At 34.0% G+C, this 26,376-nt stretch overlaps 2 protein-coding genes across 6 annotated transcripts in view; one reads left to right on the top strand and one right to left on the bottom strand.

Annotated features, from left to right (window-relative positions):
* ETFRF1 (electron transfer flavoprotein regulatory factor 1) overlaps positions 1-691 on the top strand; it is a 1,364-nt gene extending 673 nt beyond the window's left edge. For all 3 annotated transcript variants that reach the window (XM_085324109.1, XM_085324110.1, XM_085324111.1), the window contains exons 2-3: positions 211-299; positions 394-691. In XM_085324109.1, coding sequence (XP_085180235.1) covers positions 249-299; positions 394-609 — 267 coding nt within the window. In that variant the 5' untranslated portion in view covers positions 211-248 and the 3' untranslated portion in view covers positions 610-691. The remainder of the gene's footprint in view (positions 1-210; positions 300-393) is intronic.
* Positions 692-2,328: 1,637 nt separating this feature from the next.
* Positions 2,329-26,376, bottom strand: part of KRAS (KRas proto-oncogene, GTPase) — a 25,064-nt gene continuing 1,016 nt past the window's right edge. For 2 of the 3 annotated variants that reach the window (XM_085324106.1, XM_085324107.1), the window contains exons 2-5: positions 25,864-25,986; positions 19,630-19,808; positions 18,800-18,959; positions 2,329-5,909 (exon numbers count right to left, since the gene is read on the bottom strand). In XM_085324106.1, the coding sequence (XP_085180232.1) occupies positions 5,793-5,909; positions 18,800-18,959; positions 19,630-19,808; positions 25,864-25,974 (567 nt within the window). In that variant the 5' untranslated portion in view covers positions 25,975-25,986 and the 3' untranslated portion in view covers positions 2,329-5,792. Of the gene's footprint in view, positions 5,910-18,799; positions 18,960-19,629; positions 19,809-25,863; positions 25,987-26,082; positions 26,343-26,376 lie in introns of those variants that run through there. The other variant, XM_085324108.1, reaches the window with a different exon arrangement.

Below are 26,376 nucleotides of genomic sequence, written 5' to 3'. Positions count from 1 at the left end.
AAAAAAAAAAAAAAAAAAAAAAAAAAAAAAAAAAAAAAAAAAAAAAAAAAAAAAAAAAAAAAAAAAAAAAAAAAAAAAAAAAAAAAAAAAGAAAGCAAACAATAATAATGAGATAAAGAAGTCTGGCTAGAAACTGTAATTACTATAGAAGATTAGGCTGAGATTTACCAACTCCCATAGAAGACTAATATCAAAATGATTATTCTTTAGGTAAAAAAATCACACAAGAATAAAGAGTTCAATGACATATGAGAATGGCCAATTCTCTAAGAGGTGAAGTGTTGAATCTTTACAAAAATGTAAGTGTCTTAACTGCCACTAGCACTTTCCTTAACTAGATAAGAGCCTTTTGCTATGAACTCAGTCTAAAAAATTTTTTTCTTCTTCTTCAAGCTGCTGTACCTTGGAAGGGAGTATCCCAAAGGAGCAGACTACTTTAGAAGCCGTTTGAAAGCAGCTTTCCTAAAAAATAAAGATGTGAAAGATCCTGAAAAAATTAAGCAACTGATTGCACGAGGAGAATTTGTTATGAAAGAGTTGGAGGCTTTGTACTATCTCAGAAAATACAGAGCTATGAAACGGCGCTACTATGAGGATGACAATAAGTAATTGGTGTTACTGACTGCATCTGATGATACAAATCAGTAAGAATAAACCAATAAAAGAGCTGTAACTTTAAAAGCAATGAAAAGCATGTGCTTCCAACCCATATAAAATACTTACAGTTTGCAAATTAGGGCTTTACCATCCCTTAAGGGATTGCTTGAAGGATTTAGGAGTTAGGTTTTCTATTATATGGATTACAGACTTTTCTCAACTCTTACCGTCCCTCTTGAACTGTAACCTGATAAATGAAAACACTTTTATAGGAAGTGGTGGTAATATGATTCTGTTCTGTTTCACTTCAAGGTAGATGCTGAACAAGTAACTTCTTATATTTACCTGAAGAGCTGTGTGTTTTAATGATAATTCAAGTTGCTACATTTCTCTTAAATAGAAGACTAATCTAATTTTTGAAAGTCTTTAGGTTTAATGATTGTTTTCTGCCATAAATGAGCATTTTCTCAAAATTATGTTCTTAAAGATTTTGACTGTATCTGCTTAATATATGAGTCATCTTGGCTGAGACACTGTCCTATTCTATCAAAAAGACACCGCAGGATCAGGAAGAAGATGAAATAAAGCAGTAACATCTTAGACCCTAAAGGCAATTCCCGCTACTCCCAGTTTCTGATGTTTCATAACTACTGCTGCAGACATATAAAACATGATCCTTCCCGTGGGCAAGCAGAACTTCGACCATGGCTGTTACTCCACAGCTAACTCTTTGACAACCRTGGCTCCACAAGCATCAACTTGTGCCATAATCAATATTCTGTACACATACTGTATTTTTTTCCCCATGAAATTAAGTGACACTGGAACCTTTGAAATACAGGTAAGTAATCAACTCAGTAGAACTGCTGGCAATAGCAAAAACTTTACATGTGTAAATTCCAGAATAATATCAAAAAGAAGGGCAAATTTGATAGTAAGCTACTTTTAGATGAATTATGTGCTTTAGTTTCTAGCACCACACTGATCTGAAAAACAGTCCATCCACATCATGAGCTTATTAACTACTCTCCAATATGTTGCAGTTTAACCCAATTCTGAATAAATGAATACTTCTGCATACAAAACTTATCTCTGCCTTCTTAATAACTAAGAATGCCTTTTTAAAAAAAAATCTTTTTCCCTCAGGAAAATCTTAAGTAACTTAATACAGCAGTAACAATTTCACAGTAGTTTCTATGAGGACACACTGAGTACTAAAGAGCGTCTTTTGTATTTTCTGGAAGCTTACAGCTTTATAGAAGAAAACTACTGTGCAGATGGAGAATGAATGCAGAATAGCTATTCAGGCTATTTTAGCTTGTAGACAAGACCAAATCAGGTCTGTTAYAGGACAACTGAAAATATGACTGCTGAGGCATGAATATGAGCTGTTAGTCCATTAATTCAGGAATAAGACTGTGGTACAGCCCACGCAGCAGGTACCTGCGAACGTGAGATAAAAACCTTACCTGAAATGAAGCTCTACTCATAGCAGTGTGCAGAATGCAAATAGCACAGACTAGAAGTGGGTCACTATTACAAAGCATTTTATCAAAATGCTGCAACCCTCTAAGAGGAAGGCAAGACCAGTTGGTAAAGACAACAGCTGTATGAGCAATGAGAAGTGCAAGAAATAAATTGAGAACAATTGCCAAACACATACAATTCATGGAATACTCCCTTCCAGAGATGAGCACTAAGCTGCTTAGAAACACCAAGAGGAACAGAAACTCACAATAACTTTTTATTACATTACAATAAATAGGAGCAGTACAGTTTGACAAAAAAAATGACAAATTCCAGATCACCTCACAGCACATACTCCTAAAAACATTAAAATTTTTAAAAACAAACAGTGGTCTTCTTAATTTTAACTTAATGTCTGGTATGACCAACATTCCTAGGTCACGCAACCAACTGATGGAAAAACTGGATCACACTGCATATGTTCCACATCAAATAAAGCACAATGTACAAAATGTGCATGTTTCAGTTTACACTATACAAAAATAGTTAAAATACATTCCAGGTAAACATATTACATTAAGAAATTGTTCTAGTAAGAAGTTGGCACTCAAGAGGAAAAAGCAGAAGTATTTTCAACATGAAAACACAAGACAGTGGAATAAAGAATTCTTATGTTAGGAAAGATTTTACCATCTATGTAGCTTTACGTAAACTTCACACAAAACGATTTGTTTACTGTTTGATGGTCTTCGAAGGTAATTGTATTGCTTCATTGTACTGATAAGAGTGGAAGATTATGTATCCATTATCTGTACCCATTACAGAAATCCTGTTATTGTAACAAATTTTATACTGCAAAACTTTTAAGTTAGCAAAAATTTTAGGGCAGTGAAACTGGTCATGAGAATTAAACTTCAGTTTTGAGAAAAACAATGACAAAGTTGTTTACCAGAGTTACATAAAGCTACTGTAAGAAGGTGTTATTCCCTGACACATGGCAACTTAATGTCTTAATGTGGTATGTGATTCACATGTTCATTTAGTAGTTACTATCAGAAAAGATAGCATCCAGGTATGTTCTTTAAAAGCATTTCAAGTAGGGACAGACAGAAGAATTATGAAATCGACTTGTGCAAGCTGCAATCCAACATGCTTCACCAAATCTCTACAAATATTAAGACAAAACTGCACAACAGTGGCAAGGATTTGTAATTTCAGAAAGTCAATAAGGACTAGTCTAAATAGATTTTGTACTAATTAGACTGGTGATTGGTATCACATTTACTGAAAAAGCTTTTATATATARCTTTATATTAGAGCTATATGCATCCACATCTGATGATTAAAACATTACCATTACAATTTTTTCCTAAAAGTTTAATTAAATTAGCCTAAAAGGTTTCATACTGGCCCTAATTTTACATGCAGTGTGACTCAGTTACCAAAAATCACAAATCTTAATATTACTTTTGTTTGTTCAAGGTATACTATCCACTTTTGCTACACTGTTCATATACATCAAGAAAGTGTCTATAATATGCAAATAACCAACTATCTCCAAAATGTTTTAACCTTAGAAGTTGTAAAATATTTTGTGACATTAAGGATTTGTTCCTGTTCCTTATTGGTCCTTATGATACAATGTTAGGTTCTGCTATCACCATCTTTCAGWGTGTTTTGTAATCTAAAGAATATCTTTCACATCCAAGCTGTAAGAGGATTTGTGTTTTGGTGGGGACTTTTTGGGGGTGGAGGAGAGCAAGAAAAGGCATCCATTTGCTAAATTTTCCCAGCCATGAAGAAATTAAAAGAACATGCAGCAATCCAGACAGTATACTTATTGATTCCCCTGCCAGCTTTGCAGCTAAGAGTCACTGCTGTTTTTTTTCTATAGAAGCAAAAGAATACTTTTCTTATGCAGTTGCACCTTTGACATCACATAAATAGTCTAAGTTACACTGGTATATGAAGATTCTACTGCGTAAGACTTGGAACATAATTTAGATGTAAGGGTTTAGGAATATCTTGGATTAGGGCATTACTGCTACTCCCTATTCCAAACCAAAACTTTACCAGTCCAGTGTCCTGAACTATGGCTACTTCAACTTCTTGTGTTTTATCTCTCAGGGTACACTGGAGTCACATTTTCAAATTTTACTTTGCACCTATCTGAGCTAGGTGCTAATAAGAAGTGTACCTTCAGGAACTGAGGCCCTAACTAAAACAATCAAACACTGCAGCATTTACAATAAGACAACAAGATTTGGTAACACTGGAGTTACTGGCTCTTATTTTTTGGTGCAGAGTAACTAGTTTACTGCAGTACCAAAAATGAAAGCTTCTGCAAAAATTCTGCATTAATTCCAATCAGGAAACAAAAGTCACAAGAAAAAAAAATACAGAGAAAGACAACATTAAAATCTTGGTCTAGCTTCATGACACTCTAKACACTGGAATGCCACTCACCAACTATTTAATCTGTGCAACAAAACTAGTATTTCACAAACATCACACAAACAACACTGACTCTGGAAACCATGATCTATGCTGAATGTTTGTGCAAATTCCACAACTTTTTATGGCATAGTGAATTTCCAATTTAATTGCATGAAGCAGCTAAATTCAAGCTCATTCATTCAGTGATTTGAGGCTACCAGAATTTAAAATTCCTCCTGTTTTACACAAAATGGGCATCTGGAAATATATAATGCCACCCTCGGGGGAGGGTGGGGGGTAAATGATTTTACTGAGCTATATAGTTTAGTAATATTCTGATTTAGTTCTTATGATAAATTCTGGATCCATGTATGGATTAACCTAAGAAATAACTTGAATTAAATTGAATTATCTGTTAAGGCGTTCTAGTATTTATTAGAGACACTAAGAATGAAATCCTGTACCTCCTGAACTACTTGAAGGTTTGCTACTGGGGAGTCAGGAGAGCCAGGATTTCACTGTGGTCTTCAGACAGAAAACGTTAGTGAAAGTCTTAAAGCAATGCATTAACAATAGCAAATCAACCTAATTAGAACTTTTACTTTTTCCATTGCCAGATGTGCATTATTGTCTTTTTTTATTTTTTCTTTTTTTATAGAAAAAATATAGTATTTAAGGAGTGACTGTGACAAATTGCAGTGAACATTTTTGTGAAAGTTACATCTTTACATTCATTAAAGTTGATCTGAAATGCTACAAGACTAGATGCCTAGAAGCAAAAACTACAGGAAGACTATAAAGGCTTCTGGTCTCTCTATATCATCAGTCTATAGTGAAAGAAAGTCTGAAATAACAAAGTCAAAGTTTGAATCTCTTTTGCTAACTAGCCCATTTTCTCAACCAGATTTAAAAACTAAAAATATTAAAGGGCATATTTGAATGTAGAGAGTATCAAWTCATTGTTTTGTTTGCACACAGAACAGAAATTCACAACTGGTAAGAAAAATAGGAAGTTAGCAACTGTGCATGCACCAAAGAGTCCTAAGAGAGTTCTCAGGTTTTTGTTTTGTTTTGTTTTTTCACAGGCATTGCTAGTAGTTCAAGAACGAACACTGAAAGAATACTGGCACTTAAGAGGAATGAAGTTTCCACTGTCATTTAAAACAAGCATTCAGGTAAAGCTAACAGGATCATGAAGCAGAAAGTAAAGTAATGCTAAAACAAATGCTAATAATTTAGTGTAATGTACAAAAATTACTTAAGTACGTCTTAAGAATAAGGATAAATTGTATTTACATAATTATACACTTTGTCTTTGTCTTCTTTTTCTTCTTTTTACCATCTTTGCTCATCTTCTCTTTGTGTTTTCTGATTTCTCGAACTAATGTGTAGAAGGCATCATCAACACCCTGAAAAAAAATGTACATGAACATATTGAGATCACACTAACAAGACCTATGTGCCCAGTGGGGGAGAACCTGTTTTTTTCCTGACTAGATTAGGTGAATCGTGTTCAACCAGGAGTCTGTTTTGCTGCCTGCCAGGACCATTTAACACTGCTCTTTGCTGACTTTGTAGAGTCTCCTCCAAGTGCCTTGTTCTCCAAGAAGGGCACCTATCTGCCTGCCCTTTTTCTCAGCAATTAGGAGCCTCCAGGTGACTTATTTCTCTTGGGTTGATCACAGATAACCATGTATGTCATATTCCATTAATAATGTGGGAAGGAAAGAAATCTAGTGTAGTGGCCTCTCCTCCATTTAGAAGGGGGCACATGTCACAAACTAGGGAARTATAGATACCATACATTTAGAATATAAGTATATGTATTACTAATACTGGATTTCAGAACAAAGKTCATTGTTAGCTTTGTTTATGCCATACTAATCTATATAGCGGTTATAAAAATAGATATTTATGTAGCAAGAATTCACAAGCAAAGAGATAGTTATGATGAATCTACAGATTCATTTCTCAGACACACTGATTTACTAATTACACCAGTTTTGTAGATCTCTAAATGAACAATCCAAACAATTTGTATTGCAATGATAAATTAGTATTTAATAAATCATTCTAGTCAACTTACACGATCAGAGGCAAATGATTATATTACCTATGACATATATAATCTACAATTACTTAAAACTCCACAGTTCCAGTAGTTGCACTACAGGAACAAAAGCTTGTGTGTCTTCATACTGAGTAGTTTTCACTTTTGGAGGAAAATTGTACCTGACAAAAACTGACTCCAGTCAAAACATATCTAAAGCCAACATATCTAATAACCTAACATGAATCATGATCAAGCACAATGTTATTAAGGTATATTTTGTAATGACCTATTTATGTGGAACAATTTCCTAGCTTTCAGGTTGTTCCAAATACAAAACAAGTTTGCATGTTGTCAGCTAGCACTTTACATTTAATAGCTTGAGAATGGACAGTTAAAAAATTTAATAATAATCATTTGGCTAGAGATGAAAAAGGTCCTTTACTCTTCACTGCCTTTCTCCTTATGTTGTCTTTTATACATATCAGAAATAGATGTGTAATTTTAATGCATCACATTAGCAAACTGCACCACTGTAGAACTGAGTCTGGAAATTTAGCTCTACAACTAAGAGGCAGCTTCCTACCTTTTGTCAGCTAGAGAGTTTGACTTCAAGCTGGCAATAAAAATCAACACTCTCTTTACTCTTGTACCTACTGAAGCATACAAATGGAGCGCTATAAAAAGCAGAAAAACACCACCACCACCAMAATCACCAAACTTCATTCATTACTGTTTTGGTCAATCACCAAATGGTGATGGCTTAACACAGACAGCTTGAATAACAGCRAGGTGTTAGATAGCTCTCCATAGAAAGTAAGTAGTTTTCTCAGTATAATGTTAACTTACTAAAAATTTTCACATTCCAATTGCATAAGCAAGTTTACAAATTATTGATGTTCRGTTGAAGTCTTTGGCAGTCTATGTTATCTCTCAATATTAATATTACATTTTTGCAAGGTTTCATAATATACAAAATACACTTGCAAATAAGTTATTTTACATTTTAAAATATTACTATTCAAAATAAAAATGATGTATCATGCTTTATGGAAGAGTACTCTTGGTTCTGAAAAAGGTCATGTTCACCATGAGTCTTTTTAAGAATTAGAAATACTTATTACTATTTTTCAGAGAGCTAATGCATTTTACCTATAACTGCAGCATTAATGCATAAAGTAAATATGTTTACACAGGGAAATGATCTATCTAGAAATAGTGATGGTTTAAAGTGCACCTACTGCAGTAGTCATCTCAGCGAACTAGGAGGAAAGTATTAAGAATCAATCACAGCATGCAGAGAAGCAATTTTGTTCTTAGAACGCAGAAATGGTATATATAAAAAAACAGAACTGAGCAATATTCTCCCACAAGACTGCTCACATTTCCTTGCAAAACTGCCTTTCAGTACTTCACACTCATTATCCATTATTAAGATGAATTAGAAAAATTTCATTACAGTCGTTGGCTTTCAGCAGCATTTTCAAGTGTGACACACTAAAAAATTGCAATTAAAGTGTTCAAACGAGCATTCCTCCTTCATTAAACTGTTTTTAAAATAAATACAGAAGAAATAACTTGTATAAAATAATATTCAGAAAATATGATGGGCCTTTAAACAAATAGGACTTCACATTTATAGTTGAAGTTTTTATTGTACCTACTAAGGAACAAAAATAAATATACTGTATGTTGCAAAATACTAGGGAATGATTTAGCTTTCATTTTTTTATTTTCACATTTGTAGATCAAGCCTTTAAAACGATGGAACTATGTATTTACTAGTTTTGGTTCTGCCATAATTTCTCTCTAACCTAGGTAATGAATARTATGACATACAAAACTCAGTTTAGAACATTTGTAAGTTACGACTGGAGAGCTCAAAATAAATTGAGATCTTTCACTTTTCATTAAGTGAATTAAATCTTAAAATCTTAAAAATGCAATTAGAATAGAGGTAGTGGAGTTGAATGGAAAAGATGCTTTGTTTACAGTAGATCCCTCTAGGCCTTCAATGCTGTAAGATCAAAGGCAGTCAACCTTTCTAGTTACTTTTCAGTAACAAGGGCCTTCATGCAGCTGTCCTTCCTYTCTATAGTAATGGAGATACTGTGCACAAACTTTTGGAAAACATCAGATGTGCTGAACATGTGATTTAAACTGAGACTTGGGATTGGAAACTCATCACTGCACGTGCCTAGCACCTCAGTAAAGGTGCATTTAATCTGAAAGGCAGTGGTTGAGAGCAGGTTCCTGCCTACAGGACAGACCTTGTTCTGGACAGCTGTCTTTCCAAAGGGCAAGTAAGGAACACAGAGTGAATGAGAAAAAAAAAAAAAGAAAAAAAAGAAAGAAAGAAAGAAAAGAACAACTCTGATGTTGTTCATTCAACAAGGAACAGCCTCCTCCTGGCTACAATTTTTCTTTGGGGCACTAAGTTTTTTTTTGTTTTATTTTGTTTTTTACATAAAAACTTTAATGCTTTCTAGAAAAAGATCCTGTGAGGATTCTACATTGAGTCTTAGTAATTTATATATTTTAGTTTTCATATTTTGTCTTGCTGTTTGGAAGTGACAAAATGAGCAAAGTGTGTTAAGTACTTTCTGCTTTACAGCACAACAGCAAAAGGAGTTAACCTCTTGGAAAGCATCAGCAGTTAATGGTAGTCTGGGTAGCCAGTTTTCAGTTACCTTGTGAAAAGTTAACATAACTAAGAAGGCATCCCATTAGGAGCAAAAAGATAAACTGAATATTACAAGAAATAGCAAAACATTTTTAACCATCAAATGCAATTACCCTCAACAAGAAAGGGAAAAAAACAATAATGAGTATTTCTGAAGTTTCAAATATCAAACACTTGCATCTTTAGGTGCTGCTCTTAGCTCATCTGCTATACATTAGATTCACCTAGAATACATGTCTTCTTACTGAATGAAAACTAAGACAAGCCAGATTCTTTTAAAAGCTAGATTTCTCATGCCACTAGAATCACYGAATAATTATCAAACTACTACTACACAACAAGAATTTTTGAATATGCTTTCTCCAGCTTAACCTCCTATTTATACCTTGAAGGTATTTATGCAGAATTTGCTTTTGTTTGAAGACAAGTATTTTCTGTCCTGAGCAGACACTCTTGAAGTTCTAGACAGAGGCTTATATCCAAGACTGTTTTCTGAATAGAAAAAGAAAGGAAAAGGAAATACTATCTAATGTTGACGAAAAACCTTTCCCGTGATCTGCGAAAAATAAGAGAAAGCTGTATTTCTCTGGGAAGTGGGTTGAGAGAGTGTGTACCTTGGCTGAGCTACTGAAAAGATGTTTCCACAAAAAAATAAAATGAAAAGGTCATTCCCACCATGCCATTCACCTTTTCCCAAGCAAGTCCACAGGAAAGAAAGGCAGACAGAATTCAGAACCTTTAAACTCCTAGCAGGACAGAARGAAAATCTTCAGCCTGCTTTGAGGTATACAAATGAATGCTACCCTCACTCCCTGCTATCAGAGTCAGTCTAGGAAATGCAAAGTTATTTACTAAGGGCAAAAGAAAATGCTTTCCCGTAGGAAGAAGGGCTCAATGAACATGCTCAAACCATTAACAAGGAAGAAAAATAAGAAAATGAGTAGCAACACTTTAAACTGTCACATARAAGTAAGATACTTCACATCATGGCTGTATTAGTAAGGTCTAGTAAGACAGCAAGAAATGGCAAAGTCCGTTTTCAGGAGAACACAGGAAATTGAATAAGCCTATTTAATTCATATCACTCATCAAAAGGGATCTTGTCAAGATGCTGCTGTTTTAATTTTAGAAAAACTTGGGACTTAAAAAAAAGAAAGTATCTGGATAGAACACTGTGGTGAGATACGCAAGATGTTCTAAAATGAGCAAGAAAAAAAACTTTTAAAAAACAGACTTTTTTTTTTWAAACACAATGGGAAATCCCAGATCCTCCTCCTCAACAAGCATATAAAGAGTAACAACCCACTTTCTCCACTGTTGCAGTCAGAGGTCAAGAATTAATAGGATAATGATATATTTAAGAAGCTATTTTGAYGGTTTGTTCAAAAAGCACTGGAAGTGACTTCTATGTAACAGTTTCTTCATTTCTTCTCTCCCTCTCTTTTATTCTTACAGTGGAATACATTGATACAAAAGGTTGTTTGTGACTCTCTGGCTGTCATATTTTTTGTAATTTTACTATTTCTTTTTTCTTCTTCATAAAGCCTTATAAAAAATAAACCCTTCCGTTTTGTCCAGATTTGTATCACTCATGGAGATACAGTGACAAAAAGGGAGCTTGAGCATGTGAAAGAGTGAGTGAACTCTAACGTATATCTAGAAATGATGCAATGAAATGTTTTTTGGGGAGTGAGGGGGGTGACATGGCATGAGAAAACACTTGAGAATTAAGAAATCATATATTCCTGCTGTTACCCAGATATTAACTGTTATGCTGGACTTCACTTCAACAGTATGTGCAACATATCTATATTAAACTTTTTCCTCTTAATCTCCATTTCACAGATGTAGAACTTTATATGCAGTAGACTTCCTGTTAATCTATTTGTCAAAAAAACAATAAAATAAAGCAGATATGTATTACTATACAACTTAGGTGTTTGCTAGTAGTAGTTATTCAGGAYTAGTGTACTGAAATTTGATTGGTTTTAATTTTTAATTATGTAATTGGTTAACCATAAAATACCTGATTTGCAAGACACTATCRATCAGCTTTATTTGGCAAGTGATTTGTAAAACTTACCCTATTAAATTATGAAACTTACACTATTACATTACAAAACTTACCCTGTTACATTACAAGGCATTTTTTAATTTTCACGCACCCTGGAGTCTTTTCTTCTTTGCTGATTTTTTTCACTCTGTACTGTCGAATCTCTCGCACCAATGTATAAAAAGCATCCTCCACTCTCTGCATTGTAAAACACAACTCCTTAAAAACTGCTTTCATTAACAGCTGTGATGTATTGGGACACCCATGGCAGGGGGAAAAAAAGAAACACTGAAACTATGAGCTTTACTTGAGGGAAGTACATGGATCTCCATGTAGTCAAGAGAGAGGCTGTGTCTATACTGAGTTCAGAGATAAAAAACAAACATCCTGTCTGTTAGAACAATTCAAAAAACTGGAAGAAAACTCTCAAAGATGTCATGGAGTAAGCTGCAGGACCTGCCTTCTCAGCTGATTTAATTTCTTTCTTACATAAATTCAGTTTTGTATTTAAGGTAAATTTTGAGGTTTATTCCAGTACTCAATTTTTTCAAGTGATTATTTTTTTTTCCTTTCAGTTATATATTTATAATGCTGAGCTTGCACATTTTTTGCTTGATAAATACTTAATGCAAGCAACTGAGACACACCCAAAAAAAGTTATGGATGACCAAGTTCTATGAATATTGCTACTCAGGCTCTCTTTTTTTCCTTTCCTTCTATGAAAGGTAACACTTGGACAAAATATAAGAACAATTTTTTCCATTACATACCTTGCAGAAAGTAATACAGCCTGCACTTCTGAATCTTTTCATAGACTTTTATAGGCATGAATGTATTGTACAGGCACTACACCTTACTAGATTGGTAACTAGGGGTGTATATAGAAACATACACAATTAGCCACTTGTTTTCATTTCTTAGCCAAACTGAGATCCTGTTATTGCTTGGACAGGGAAAGTAAAGTAAGCCTTTCTATGTTCCGCTCTTTAAATCAGCAAGGTGTGCCTCCTTTGCAAAATCTGTATAACAAACTTATAAAAAAAGTCTGTATCAGGTAGTGTTGTAAGAAGTAACACAGAAATATGTGCTTCTAAGAAAAATACATTTAGGACAATTCATTGTAAAGTATTTTTAAGAAACCTCTCTTCAGTGTATTATATTTCAGAGTAATTTTCAAAAGTAATTATTCTGCATTACTCTAATGTATTTATAGAAGTTACTTTTACATGTAGAAAAAGCAACAAGTTCATTATTGATCACAGTTTAGAGCTTAGTTCCTATCAACATACAAAACACTTAACTACTCTCTCTGGGCCAGACTCAAACAAGTGCTAGTGTCCTTTAACAACACTTAAGGAGCACAAAACAGTTTGTGAAGTTCTACCACTTAAGTAGAAACACAGTCTGTGATGTTTTGCAGCTCAAATTTTTCTCCAGTTAAGGAGAGCTAGTCAAGTATTTATGGGCTGACACAAAGCTATATTCTTTACTTTCTCTGATCTCACTCCTCCCCTTTTTGAAGCTGTGATGTTTAGGCCACTTGGAGAGACTATACCTTAAGCATTAAAAGAAAAAAAAATGAAGACAGAAGATATGTTTTGTGAATATAAGACAAAAAAGGTACAGCATCAGCTTTAAATTGTTTTAAACTCATTACATCCATGGATAAACTCAGGAAAAAAATCAGATAAATCTGTGGGGATGCTCTTGCAGGAGCAAGGTACATGGTTAGCTGCAGCTTTTGAAGGCATTAGCAAAATTTCTTCTTTGCCTTCCTGTTAATTACTTGTCTCCCCAGTCAGATCCAAAACAGGTTTGTTAATTTAACACTAACATTATTTGGAAATAAAAGTGGAATTGACTGGAGGTCAAGGAAAACAGTATGACTGTTTAAACCTTCTATGTATAAATAAATAAATATATAAATAAAACTTTAATATTATCAAATGTGCAATCTGGGCTTTTGGGGGGCAAATTTTCTGTAAATTGTCTCTAAAGTTCATCTTCATGTTAGGAACCTAACAACAAAAATAGCTAACATTTATTGGTTCGGTTACTAGGACATTTTGCTTGATTTATGCCATGGGCTACCATGTTTTAAAACTCATTCTTAACACACCCTTGTTTATCAAAGGATTCCCTCTGAACTACAGCCATTTGATCTCAAAGATTAAATGAATTAGATTTTATTTCTTGTGTTATATTTCTCTGTAACATACAATGTGCCTTCTGAGGATGTAGTGTGAGGTGACAAGTCTTACATTGCAGGTATGAAGGCTTGCAAAACGTACACAAGGCCATTAAAAAAAGGGGGAAAAAAGTAAAGCTCATACTTTCATGTTTTTCTGGATGACRAGGAAACTTACCCCTATAGAGAAAAAGAGTAAACATTGATCAGTTGCTATGTGCCAAAGCACAAGCTGTACAAGAATCAACATATTTGCCAATCTACTGTTCTGCAGTAGAAATGCATAATTTGATTACAGAACTTTCACATAAGTAATTAGATAACAATTCTTCATTCAAAGTTTATTGCCAACTTCCCCATCACCAACAGGAGCTGTGATTTGCTTTAGCAATGCAGAGAGAGAGCGAACAAGAGAGAGACAGACACAGGGGGAAAAGAGGTTGCTACTACAGCCACCACCAAGAACATAAAACTTATGAACCCTGTTGAAAGAAATTATTCTGAAAAGAATTCTGTACAAAAAGATACATTTGCTAAATTTGTTAGAACAAAGTAACATTTTTAAATAGCCAGGTACCATAGTCTTATATCATTAATAAGTCATTTCAATACCAATTTCTTTTTAGTTTTCAATATTTTTTCCCTACATGAGCCTAATTCAGTTATCTAAAATATGATCAACCGTATCTTTTAGTTGTCAGAACTGGAAAGTAAAAACATCCTTMGTCAGCTATTAAAAATTTCAAAATCTAAACTACTATTCTACTTTAGAAGTCTGAAAAACACCTGACCTTGAGGCAATGTTTTCTATGTGCTCTTGGCTTCTAGAAGAAGCATTAATTTAAAATATGACTATTTACAAAGAAAAGCTATTTCAATATAGACCAAAGCATAAACAAGGATTTTCATATGTTCTGCTTCTGTAAATAGTGCTTAAAAGAAATTTTAAAAAGTTAGCCTTAACATCTTGAAAAYGTTCTGTCCACCATTACAGTCAATCTCCTAGAACTAACTTATTAGACAAAAATCAAAATTACCCATGTGTATATGAGTAAAAAGAACACTAATCCTTATGAAGGTTAAATACTAAACTAATATTAGTAAATTCATCTTATATATTACACAAAATTAAAGTTACAAAGTAAGCACTCAGGAACTTCCAGAATTAAAGCTGTAGTGCTGCCTTAATTTCACCCCTGCTGTGTGTATGTATGCTTTTTTTTTTGCTGCAGGTATTTATCTTTATGTTACATAAATAACAAAATTGTTTTTGTCATGATTATGGAGTCATTCACCATTCAAGTTGGACGCCAGAGTTTTGTTTCAATATTATAAAAACAAATTTTTTTGCTGTAGCTAGCCTTGTCCTTGGGAAGAACTTGCCTTTTTTGGAAAAGTTCTACCTTCCAACAAACAACTGACATGAAATACCTCAGCTCACATTGCAACATCTGTCAAAATTATTTGTAATTGAAAACAAGGTTTTAAAATGGAAAGCGTTAGGCAACCTTCAGACACAGCTGTACACGACCTGCAATAAAAATGACTTAGTGTGAAATACTTTCAATATCATTAAACAGATCTGACACAAAGCCCTAAAAATACCAAGCTGGCTCAGGAAAACTGTTTAAGTTACGTCATTCATTTCTTAAATCTTAATCAAGATGTAGGAATAGAATCCTACAAATAGTGCACCAGTTACTTAATCAAGGCTGGCAATGGTTTTCAGCTTATTTCAACTGATTTTCATCACAAGTTTGGGGCCTAAACCAATTGTATACACAGCTGAAATAAGCATAATACTTTAATGGCATCCTTGCAAGTTAGATCAATTTCTTCATTAAAGACTTTACAATTGTGTTTAAGTATTTATTCTCAACAGTGACCCTAAGTCTTTGGGAAAACCATTACTACTCTTAAAATTTCTGCACATCTGCTCTTCCTTTGATTTCAACACTAACAGGGCAGTTGAGACACATTAGAGAACACCCCAACTAAAACAAAATTCTATAGTCAAAACACATTTGGGTTTCAGTCCTAGAGCTTCTCCTTGTATAAACTGTATACAAATAGAAGCACAGTAACAATTACAAGATCTGGCCTTCGCAAGGTGAGGGTGGTAAAGTTTTCCCCCTCAATGATATTACTCTGAGCTTTATTCTYATGTGCATAAGGAAGAATTTGAATACAAAGATTGTATCAGACACAGGAAAGTGAAAACAGCTGTCAGAATAAAAGAYATTCACACCCTTCTGAATATGGATTGTGAAAGGCTGAGTAAAAGTGATGCAACATGCCATATAGTTATAAATAGTATTATTAGTATTTTTCATAAATTACATTATATTCATTTCAGTCAGTCTAATTTTTAAAAAATCATAACCTATAGCCTTGTATAGAGTCCACTAAGCTAATGCGTTACTCTAGGCACACAATGATTTGGTACAAAATTCWCATGAGCACTTGGGTTAAGGCACAACTTTTTTTGCATTAAGATTTACTTCCTTATTGCCAATCAGAATAAGAACAAATACACTCACTTTTAGAATCAATTATTGCTGTATTTCATTTCAGTGTTCTCCCCTTTCCTATTTTGACCTTATCTACCAGTTTTTAACAAACTTAACTAAAATTTAAGTTAGYTGGAACTGATACAAGATTTTTGCATGAGCACACAATGCTGCCATTTAAAACAAAACAAAAAGAAAAGTCTTAGAAATCCAAAAAGAATAGGAGGACAGCCCCACTGCCTCTTCATTCCACCTATCTCTTTCCCCAGAAAACTTTTACTCTCTCAGCTCTAGCAAAAGTAAAGGGGAAGGCAATACAGTACTAAGACAGAGGGGATGCCAAAGCATCTTCAACAGGGCCTTAGCGCTGATGTGCCAGTATGATGGCAGGTGCAGGCAGGAAGAAGGCAACTCCTATTTCTGAATATTTACATCAGGCTCTCTATGGACTCCAGAATTTAGCAGACCACCAGCTACATTTTTCATACTTGAAAGTTCTTTGTATAACCAGAGAGGGCCAGGAAGTTTTCTTTAAACCAAGCACTGAGTTCTGCCCTATATAAGTATAGTTTATGGGCTACATCTGGCCTACAAAATGGTTTGACTCTCCCAGTTAAAAAAAAGTTACTTTGGGAGTAGGTATGAATGCATATATTTTCATATATGTCAGTGTTACTGAAATTACACACACATGACAATATTTAAATGATGTTGCTATAATTAAAGATCAGGTTCTGTATCCAATTCCCTTCCRTCTTCTCAACAGTATTTTAATAAAACAGCATCATATGAACCAGTTTCATAAACCAATATGTACCTCAACAGTACTGTGAAAGAATCAGAAAACATTGCTAATGGCTGCTGAAAGCTGAGCCAACATTCTCAGAAGAGACTATAGTATGTATTTTCATTTCTTTTAAAATCCACATAGCTCCTTATCTGCAAAAGGGTATTAAGGCTCAGCTTTGAAAACAAAAACAAAAGTCAGCAGTCAGATCCCCTYTATAATGTTTTAATTGGCACCTCCAGAAATATAACATTATAGATTAAAAAAAAACATGTGAACTGATCTGTCTATATATACATATATATATATATGACTAATACGCTGCCTTCTAAAGCAAGTACAAATCTCTGCCTTAGTTCCCAAAGAGTCATATCTGGACAGAAGATGAAGAMGCTTATACTAGAGTTATGACCTCTCTTAAAAGGATCACTTGAGGCAAATGAAGACTATAATACTAGAAAAGAGCGATGATTTTTCAGCATGCAATTTTGTATTGGGCAAGTTGTGGTGTGGCTACTTGTAGGAGTAAAATGCAGGTTAAGAGGAAAAGAAAGATCTTTGAAAATACGCGGTTGTATAAACATACTTTCATTAAAAGCAGCTATATAGGAGGAACATTTCCTCAAAGCCAGACACTGTCTATAACAGACTAAACAAAGTAAAATCTAAATGTTAATAGAGAATTTGTATTTCAAACTCCAAATCTAATTTTAGCGGTCTTCTATTTTTATCCCAAAATCTCAATAATACATTCAAATACAGGACCTTCCAAACAAGAACAGTAATTACCCAGTTCATTTACATGCCACAATCTCCAAAAAAGTCCTGTGCCCTAATTTATTCTCCCTCCCTGAAGTTATGTGATTCTGAAAGTTTTTTGATCCTACTTGGCATATGTTTACAGGCTCTCTCTTATTGCTAGAGGTTAGAATTTCTTTGATTCTTTGGTAAAGTTGTATTAATCAGTTCATCAGGTTTAAATTTGTCAGAAACTTGGGTACATATAGCAAATTTGCACTAATAAAATATTCATTTCTTATATCCATAAATAACATATGTACTATTTACTGAGAAATTCTGCCAAGTAATGCAGTTGAATTTACTCAGCAGTTACATGGGATTACTCAAATTCCAGTATTCTGCCTTTATATGCCTTTTTCTGCAAGCTTACTTCCTTGTTCATAACTTGCATGCAACAATTACTAAACACAGAGTATGAGATATTCAGCCACTCAGGCCTCATCTATTTTTACCCTTTCAAACAAAGGAGCATTCTTCAAAAAGAATATTTTCTTCCAGAAGTACATAACCAGTCTCATCTTTATCTGCATCCTTTCCTGAATGCACAGATATATACCACTACGTGCATCTTCATGCCAACAAACTATGTCAGAAGCACTGAAATGGCCCCAGCACTTGCCTCTTTGACCTATGCCAGTGGGATACAATAAGCCAGTGTGTACACTAAAGACTTGAAAGAGTATCAGTTTCTAAAAGCAATTAATTCTGTAATTTCAAAAGACTTACAGTCAATTGCTTAGCTAAAAAAAGGAGCATCAAGCAATTCCCACCAATGTTAACGCAATGCTGAAGTAAAAAAAGCTCTCCTTTTGTTATTAAGGAAAAGACTTCAAGTACACAAAACTATTTAGTTGTTTGACTACTTAATCCTCTTGCTGAAGAAAAGAAAGCATTTCACTTCTTTCAGTAGAAATACTTTTTATATAATACTTTATATTAATATAAAACCCATCAAAATGTCAAGAATTCAACTGTCAGACCCTGGAGAGTAACAGCAGCCCAGGTGTTATTCTTTAAGTTTGAGCAACGGAAGCAAATCACCCCTTAATATACAAGTACCACTTGTCAAGTCAGTTGACAGAAAAACAAGACATCACAAGAAAGTCTCCTCTGGAGAAATATATTCATTAATATGATCAAGCAGTTGTCAATATCTCAAATGATCTAACATTATGAGCATTCAGGTGAGAGTTCTATTTTTGTATCTAATTAAGTTTTGAGCTTTACCTGTCTTGTCTTTGCTGATGTTTCAATGAAAGGAATTCCGTAACTTCTTGCTAAATCCTGAGCTTGTTTTGTATCTACTGTTCTGGAAGGCAAATCACATTTGTTTCCTACTAGCACCATTGGGACATCTTCAGAGTCTTTAACTCTTTTTATTTGTTCCCTAAAGAAAGAAAAGACAGACTTTACTTAACCAGTATTAATAGTTTATATGGTAGATTTTAAGACAATGAAACAAAATGAAACTAAGACATTCTAAAATCATTCCTTATGCAATGCTAATTTACTGCACTTATACTATTAGAAGCCTCCAAAAAAAATGAAAGTGATTGGTCCTGTCACCATCAGATTTAACATTCTATCTAAAAAATGAAACTGATGTTCTGCAGTAAGTATATCTATCAACAACGCTCATAAGGCTAAACTGCCATAGGTCCTGATGTCATTACATGAAAACATCTTTACCTTTACACTGGTCAATGCCAGAGTAAACCAAAGAGGCTCAGATATAAATCTTTCTACTGATGCCTCATACTCAATCATAATACCAATTACTAAGGCAGCAAATTCAATGCAAATTCAAACTAATTCATAATAGAAGAGCTTACAGATACTTTGGCTGCCTAGCTTGAGAATGAAATAGCAGATTTTCAGATTACTCATAGTTACAGACCTACAATTGCAAAAGTAACCTGGAATATTGATAATCTGCAATCTTCCCTTTAAATGCTATTTCATAACAGATAAATTCATTATCTGGTATAAGAGCAAGGAAACAAACCTATCCACCTAATTTGAGACTTAGCAGACTTTTCTTTTTAAAGAGTACACACCTATAATGGTGAATATCTTCGAAAGACTTTGTATTGTTTATAGCAAATACACACAGAAAGCCTTCCCCAGTTCTCATATATTGATCCCTCATTGCACTGTATTCTTCTTGACCTGCTGTATCAAGAATATCCAAGAGACAAGTTTCTCCATCAATTACTACTTGCTTCCTGTAGGAATCCTAAGAGAAGAAAAAAATATATATATACCTAGGTTAAACACAAACAAGTAAGGTTTTCAACACTCAGAAGATATTAAAGTTGTTTACTAGTAATTGAGCATGACTCAAAACACTTAAGTATTAAAATCTAATTTTACAGATGGGGAAACAACAGAATAAAACACATTAGTGGCCCATATTTACACTCATATGATAATCTCTAAGTGGAAAGAGACCTGGAAGAATGTTCCCTTATTTGGATTCTGAATCGTCAATGGATATTACTTTTTTTAAAGCATAAAAAGGGGACTTTTTTTAATGTGCTCAGAAGGGGAAGAGTGCAAACTGGATCCAGATCAGAAATGACTCCCTTTGTCTCTGATAATGTAATAGTTGAAGAAACCTGTAACCCTCATTTTAAAAGGTTTAACTTGCTTTAAGCTTGCTTAATTTACCAAAACATTTTTAAAAAATAAAGTTTGATTTTCATTCTATGGATGTTTCAGAAAGAATTATGCTACAGCCATGTACAAAATAATACAATAGAAAACATTATCAAGTAAGTCAACACCTCCAAAAAAATCCATATAGTTAAAATGGAAGTAAAAAACCTTCAGTCTTTTGGAAAGGAAATCCATTTTCTATGCTTAAGTAGGTACATATAACAACTTTTATTAGTAAGTTACCAAAGCTTAGCTGATATATTTTAAGTTCAAAGTTACATACTGACAAGCTTTTCAGGCAAGGCAGATATCAACACAAAGTGCAGAGTAAATCAGATAAAAGCCCTAATGGTTTCAGCAATGTAGGAAATAATTTTTTTTCAATATTATCAATTCAAAGTTTTCATGCCAGTGAGTCAAGTAGCTGAGATCTGCAAAAAATCTCAAGCAGCCAAATCTTAATGCATATTTACAACTCTTTTTGATGTTAGACATCTGTAAGCACATAGTTTGAGCAACAATAGAACAGAGAACATTACTTTTCTGTACAAAACTATTGTTTCCATAAACATCTACATATTCCAATTAGAACTGTGTCAATAAACTTAAAAAAAACATGTCGCTGAGTAATGCTATGAATTATTTTTATCAGTAGGCAGTACTTGTAACAAATTAAATGTTTCAAAAGAAATGTTTCAATCTGGTTAAAGGATCTGAAAGGTAATACCRAGAGATTAACATAATATTGCTTCTGTTCTTGTTATATAAACAGAATCWTTTTAATACTATACAAAACCAAACGTAAGCTACAGGGGAGTTAACAAAGCTGCAATTCTAGCCAACTTTGAGATGAATTCAAAAATGCACACATTTTAAGGCACTGTATACCTACTTCTTTTCACTTTATGAATTTATATTTTTAGAAGTCTCTCTCCTCTTTCCTCTTGCCTGCACTAAAAACAAGTGGAAGATATTCTGTAGAATCATCTGGGTTTTTGTTGTTGTTGTTGTTGTTTTAAGCAAACAAAYGCTAATCTCACATTTATCTCGAACCTGGACATCATTTACTAATACCAAGTAAGATAACATTGACTATTTAGTTTTAATATAAAGATTTCAGTCTCATGCAATTTTGGAAATACTTGCTTGCTAAAGTGCAAATTCAGTGTCCAAGCAAAAAGCAGCTAACTTCAGAAATATATTAGCTTTGTTTAAATATTGATACAGCTGAGAAACACACAAACTTCAATATGTATTAAGCAATGAGACAGAACATTAACCTTAAGGAAAAAAAGAATACTGCACATGTTCATTCCAATTTCCTTAATAAATTCAACAGCAGATCTCCCCTGTCCTACGATTACCTTTATCAGCATTCACAGTGAAGCACTAGTATAACTTCTAATATTTTACTAGGCTTATTAAAAAGAAAAAAATAGTTCATTTTTTTCCTCTTGCAATTTGACCTGCTACTTTAGAACAAAAGCTGCAAGTAATGTGCAAAGAATTTTTTTTAAAAAAAGATTCCTCTTGCAAGAAGTGCTAGCTTTCACAGTAGCAAAGACATAGCAGCATAAAGCACAGCACAGGTGAAAGTGCAAGGAAGGCCTTGTGATCCTTGTGCCCACATCTGGAAAGAAAATTTTGTCACTAACTAGAGAGAAAATTTGAAGTGGAAGGAAAAGAAAGCCTGTGAAGGAAAATACAAGATTATGATTTCCTTCCAAGCTACTGAAAGAACAAACATTTCACAGAAGAAAAATGACAAAGAAACAAAGTCAAACCTGAAATCACATTTGTCACAGTAAAAAGAAACATGAATCGTTACAGTAAAGCTTAGGCTACTGGGATCTCCACCCCAAGTAACTTGGTGAATACCAGTGCATCCATACCCAAGATAATTTGGTGTTTACACACTGTAGAAATTATAAAGTCCTGCAACAGGGAATGTAGTATGTACTCTAAAGAAAAGTCCAAATCAAGTTATGCCACAACAGTACTTTTGCTTAAAATGCAATTGCAGAATCCCACAAGACCAGATTCCTCTTTAACAATGAAAATCCAGCTTCTCATGAATTTACAAAAAACCAATAGCTGCACACAGGAAGATATGCCAATGCAGAAACACCCAGTGTAAGACTACTAAGTAAAAACAAAATGCAAAATAGAAATCAATTTCAAAGTAGTTACATGATTCCAAATATGAACTTGTAATACTGCCCTTAATACAGATCCAGCAAATTTACAACAAAAAGCTTTAATTTCATTAATCACTTAACTTGCCTTTATTGGCCTTTCACAAGCCATAAAAATCGGCAGGAATTATGCTAAGAGTACTACTTCCACCTGTTCACAACAAGCACTGATAAGAAAGTGTGACAGCAAATCTCAGCTATACACTACACACGGAATTCATCTAAAAAAATCATTGTTTAATAAATCCCATCCAAAGAGAGGAATCAGAAGTTTTGTTATTATTTGTGGAAGGATCCACTATACCAGTGATATAATACTAAAATATCATACTTACTAAGAGTAAGCTACTGCTAAATATCGGTGGAAGTTTAACAGGTGCACAGATCATTAAAGAAGATATAGACTTAAATACCTGTATTCCTAAATCACTTAAGGGATTTTGCTAATCCTATTGGAAGCACCTTCTGACAGCCAACTAGGAAGGCTGTTCTTTTTCCAAAAGACATTTAAAGTATGACCCATAAGTTAGTACTTAATATGCTAAAGTACAGAGGGAGGGGGGGGAAGTAAATGTTATCCCCCCAGGACACAGCAAATAAAGATTTAACAAACATTTGACCAGTAGAGGGCACTAATCCAACTGTTCTAGTTATTAGATCAGATTTACAAAGGTTAGTCTACACACATTTCACTTAAGATATACCACTTAAATTGCTTAGCTATAAATCTGTGCTTGGAGATTCATTTCAAATGATATATAAAATCACCATACATATACAAGGCATTACTTTTAAATGACAGCAGCCATCCAAACATACATTGGTTATATTTAAGCATAACAGCTGATGAAAAATATGTTTTCAAATAGAAAATTCTCACAAATGGGCCCCAAGACTTGAAGTTTTCCAAAAGGATACACTATCTGTTGAATCATTAATCCTATTGCACAGGAAAATTCAACACCAATAGTGCTACAGCACGTGTCATTCTACAGAATGATCCAGATAACTACTATATTTTTTGCTTTCTTTAATTGCATCTTGTCTTTACAACACAAAAATTCAGAAATGTTGAACTTATATCTTGTTAATTACAGAAAAGTTTTTTTTTTTTTTTGAATAACTATGTTATTTAAGGACTCCACTATACATAACAAACACTGAACTCTTTCTTCTTTCCCCTGTCTACCCCAAAATATTTAGCTTGATTATTTCACTGGGGAAAAATTAGGATTTTGGCAACAGCCATATGACAATAAAAAACATAGTAGTGAAAAAAATAATAGTAATGACACTATTGAACCATCTTATTTGTTATTATTTACTAAACAAAGCAATTTTAGCTTTATTTCCTCCTACTGCACAAAAATCACTACTGCTGTTGTTCTTTGATCAGTACCTACCACAAGAAATGCAGCTATCTATACAGAAAATACAATCAAGCAACCCTTCTGAACTAAATGGGATTCTGCCCAGCCAAAGTCTGAAACATTTTAACCCAATTATAAGCTCTTCTCCGAGATCTCTCTGCCACTCAGAATGACAGACAGCTCTCATAAGCAAGTTTAGCTGTATGATTATTCAACAGTACTGCTATCTCATGTATAAGACATGGTCTCCATCCTCAAGGTCTCGTAAAGTCTGAGTACTAGTTACAATTTTTTGTCTCATAAAAGTACTCACACAAGTAATAATGCTTACAGAAGAATAATATTGTTGCAGTAAACAAGCTGTTGATACATGTAAAATCTATTAGGCTAAAGGTTTCTTTCTTTCAGAAGAACATATTGATTCTGGATCACACCACATTGTTACAGTCATCCTGTACATCACCAAATAAAAGCCACAGTTCAGGGATTTTAGATTCTTTTCCTAAGGAACTGTATTTTCATTTTATGAACATGAACATATTTAAAAGGTATTTGGTATTCCTCAAAAATATCATCTTGTTGATTATCAAAATACCTTAAGGGATTTAGCAATACTGGTATTTAAATCCACACGTTCCTAAGTCATTTACACAATTCTGGCATTACACAGCAACTTGTAACATAGAACATCTATAGTACTTACTTTAAAGTGTATTTACACTTCTCATCAAACAGAAACCTGCACAGATGATTATGAACAGATATTACAAAAGCCAATATCCCCCAAGGTTCCTTTTACAAGGACAAGGAAAATCATGTTCTGTCTGTTCCTCTCAATGAGTTTAAGTGTGTTTTGGATTGTTGTTTTTAAAACCTCATATATCTTAATTAATAAAAGAGCTGTTCTCCTAGTGCAAGTCAAACATCCCCCCTCTCTCTAAGGCTCTGTTCACACAATTTTCCACAAGCATACACGAGATTACCTGGCCATTCTGCAAGCAGACAAGATGACACTGCCACATTAAGGTAATCCCAAACTCAAGCCAACATAGCTCTCACTGGGGCATAGTAATGCAGGTCTCTGCTTCTCTAAAGTAACACAGCTTCCTACCATTTCAGAGCACAGACTCCTTTCACTTATGCTTACCTGAAAACAAACTGCATAGCCATTCCCTGAGTCACCACTTAAGACTAGATTTAAACCTCTGTGATTCCTTCAAGTGAGCTTGGAAGTCTCATTGTATAAACATATAAATGAAGTCATAAGCTACAAAGCTTCAGTACTGGGAACATAAAAATCTTGGGTAAATTATAGTGTCATTTCTCCTTTTATACAGAGTCTGAGATTATTAAATCAAATGATCCACAGGAGATTTCAGACTATATTAGTATTTTTCTTGTATTTAAAAGGCAAAGCTTCCCTGCCATAAAAAAAAAAAATTTAAATAACATAACTTTTGAAGCTTAAATGTAGCTTCATGTTTTGAGGAACAGTATCCTGTATTTCAAAGAATCCACWATAGTTACCTTGTAACGTTTTTCTAGATATTCCGCAACACACACTGGCATGTTAAAAAGGAAGGGGGGGGGGGGGAAATCAAGCTCCAGATTTTGTCTCATTCACCATAGCATTCCAGAACACATGAAACAGATCCTAATGATAAGAGCTGAGAAAGCTTAACAGGTACATTTCAGGACTACAGCTTCTCCTTGAGATCAAAAAGATTTAAGACATTTCTAGGTTGCATGCAAAATCAGTTTTGACAGGCATTTTTAAATAACCTTGACAAATACTTTGTTACAAACATTTATAAAAACATGTATTCAAACTGCCCATTAAGACGTGGCAATTAACATCACATTTTAACTGATCAAAATTGTTAAGTATTTATTGCAGCTGTTGTCCCATCGCCAAATTGAAAATATTCTCATTTGCTAATACTGGCACAATGAATGGTACGATGTTTCCTACAATATTTCTGCAGTAATTGTCTAAAGGTGATCAATCACCATTATTTACTGATAACTTCTGATCATTAAAAAAAAAGTGTAAGATGAAGCTGTTTACCTCTATTGTAGGGTCATATTCATCCACAAAGTGATTTTGAATTAGCTGTATCGTCAAGGCACTCTTGCCTACACCACCAGCTCCAACAACAACAAGCTTATATTCTGTCATTTTTTAGCAGACCTGATGACAAAGAAACCAACATTAAGCAGAAAGGGTCAAGCTACGACAAATGAGGATGCCGTTAGCGCATTTTCATTCACTATCATATTTGCTTACTATTACAGGAAAAGTGATTCTCCTCCTCCCAAAAGCACACACACACATACGCACTCAAAAGATAAGAGGGGATGCTACTTCTCAAACTAAATTCTAAGTAAGCGTGGTGCAATCACGAAGCTGAAAGGCAGCGATTACAGAAACTGCTTAAAAACCTAAAGTGCCCGCTTTACGGATTTCTGAGAGAGGCTGAAGAGCATTTTCTGCAGAACACAGGTTTCATTTCCCGCTCGGTTTCCTGCTGAAGTTCCAAGCATTCCGGAGGACTTCCCTGATTTTTTTTTTTTTTTTTTT

This window comes from Rhea americana, unplaced genomic scaffold, assembly GCF_003343005.1.
Source record: "Rhea americana isolate MKP2758 unplaced genomic scaffold, rheAme1 scaffold_9, whole genome shotgun sequence".
NCBI classification, from domain to species: Eukaryota; Metazoa; Chordata; class Aves; order Rheiformes; family Rheidae; genus Rhea; species Rhea americana.
This window is presented reverse-complemented; position numbering and strand designations above follow the sequence as displayed.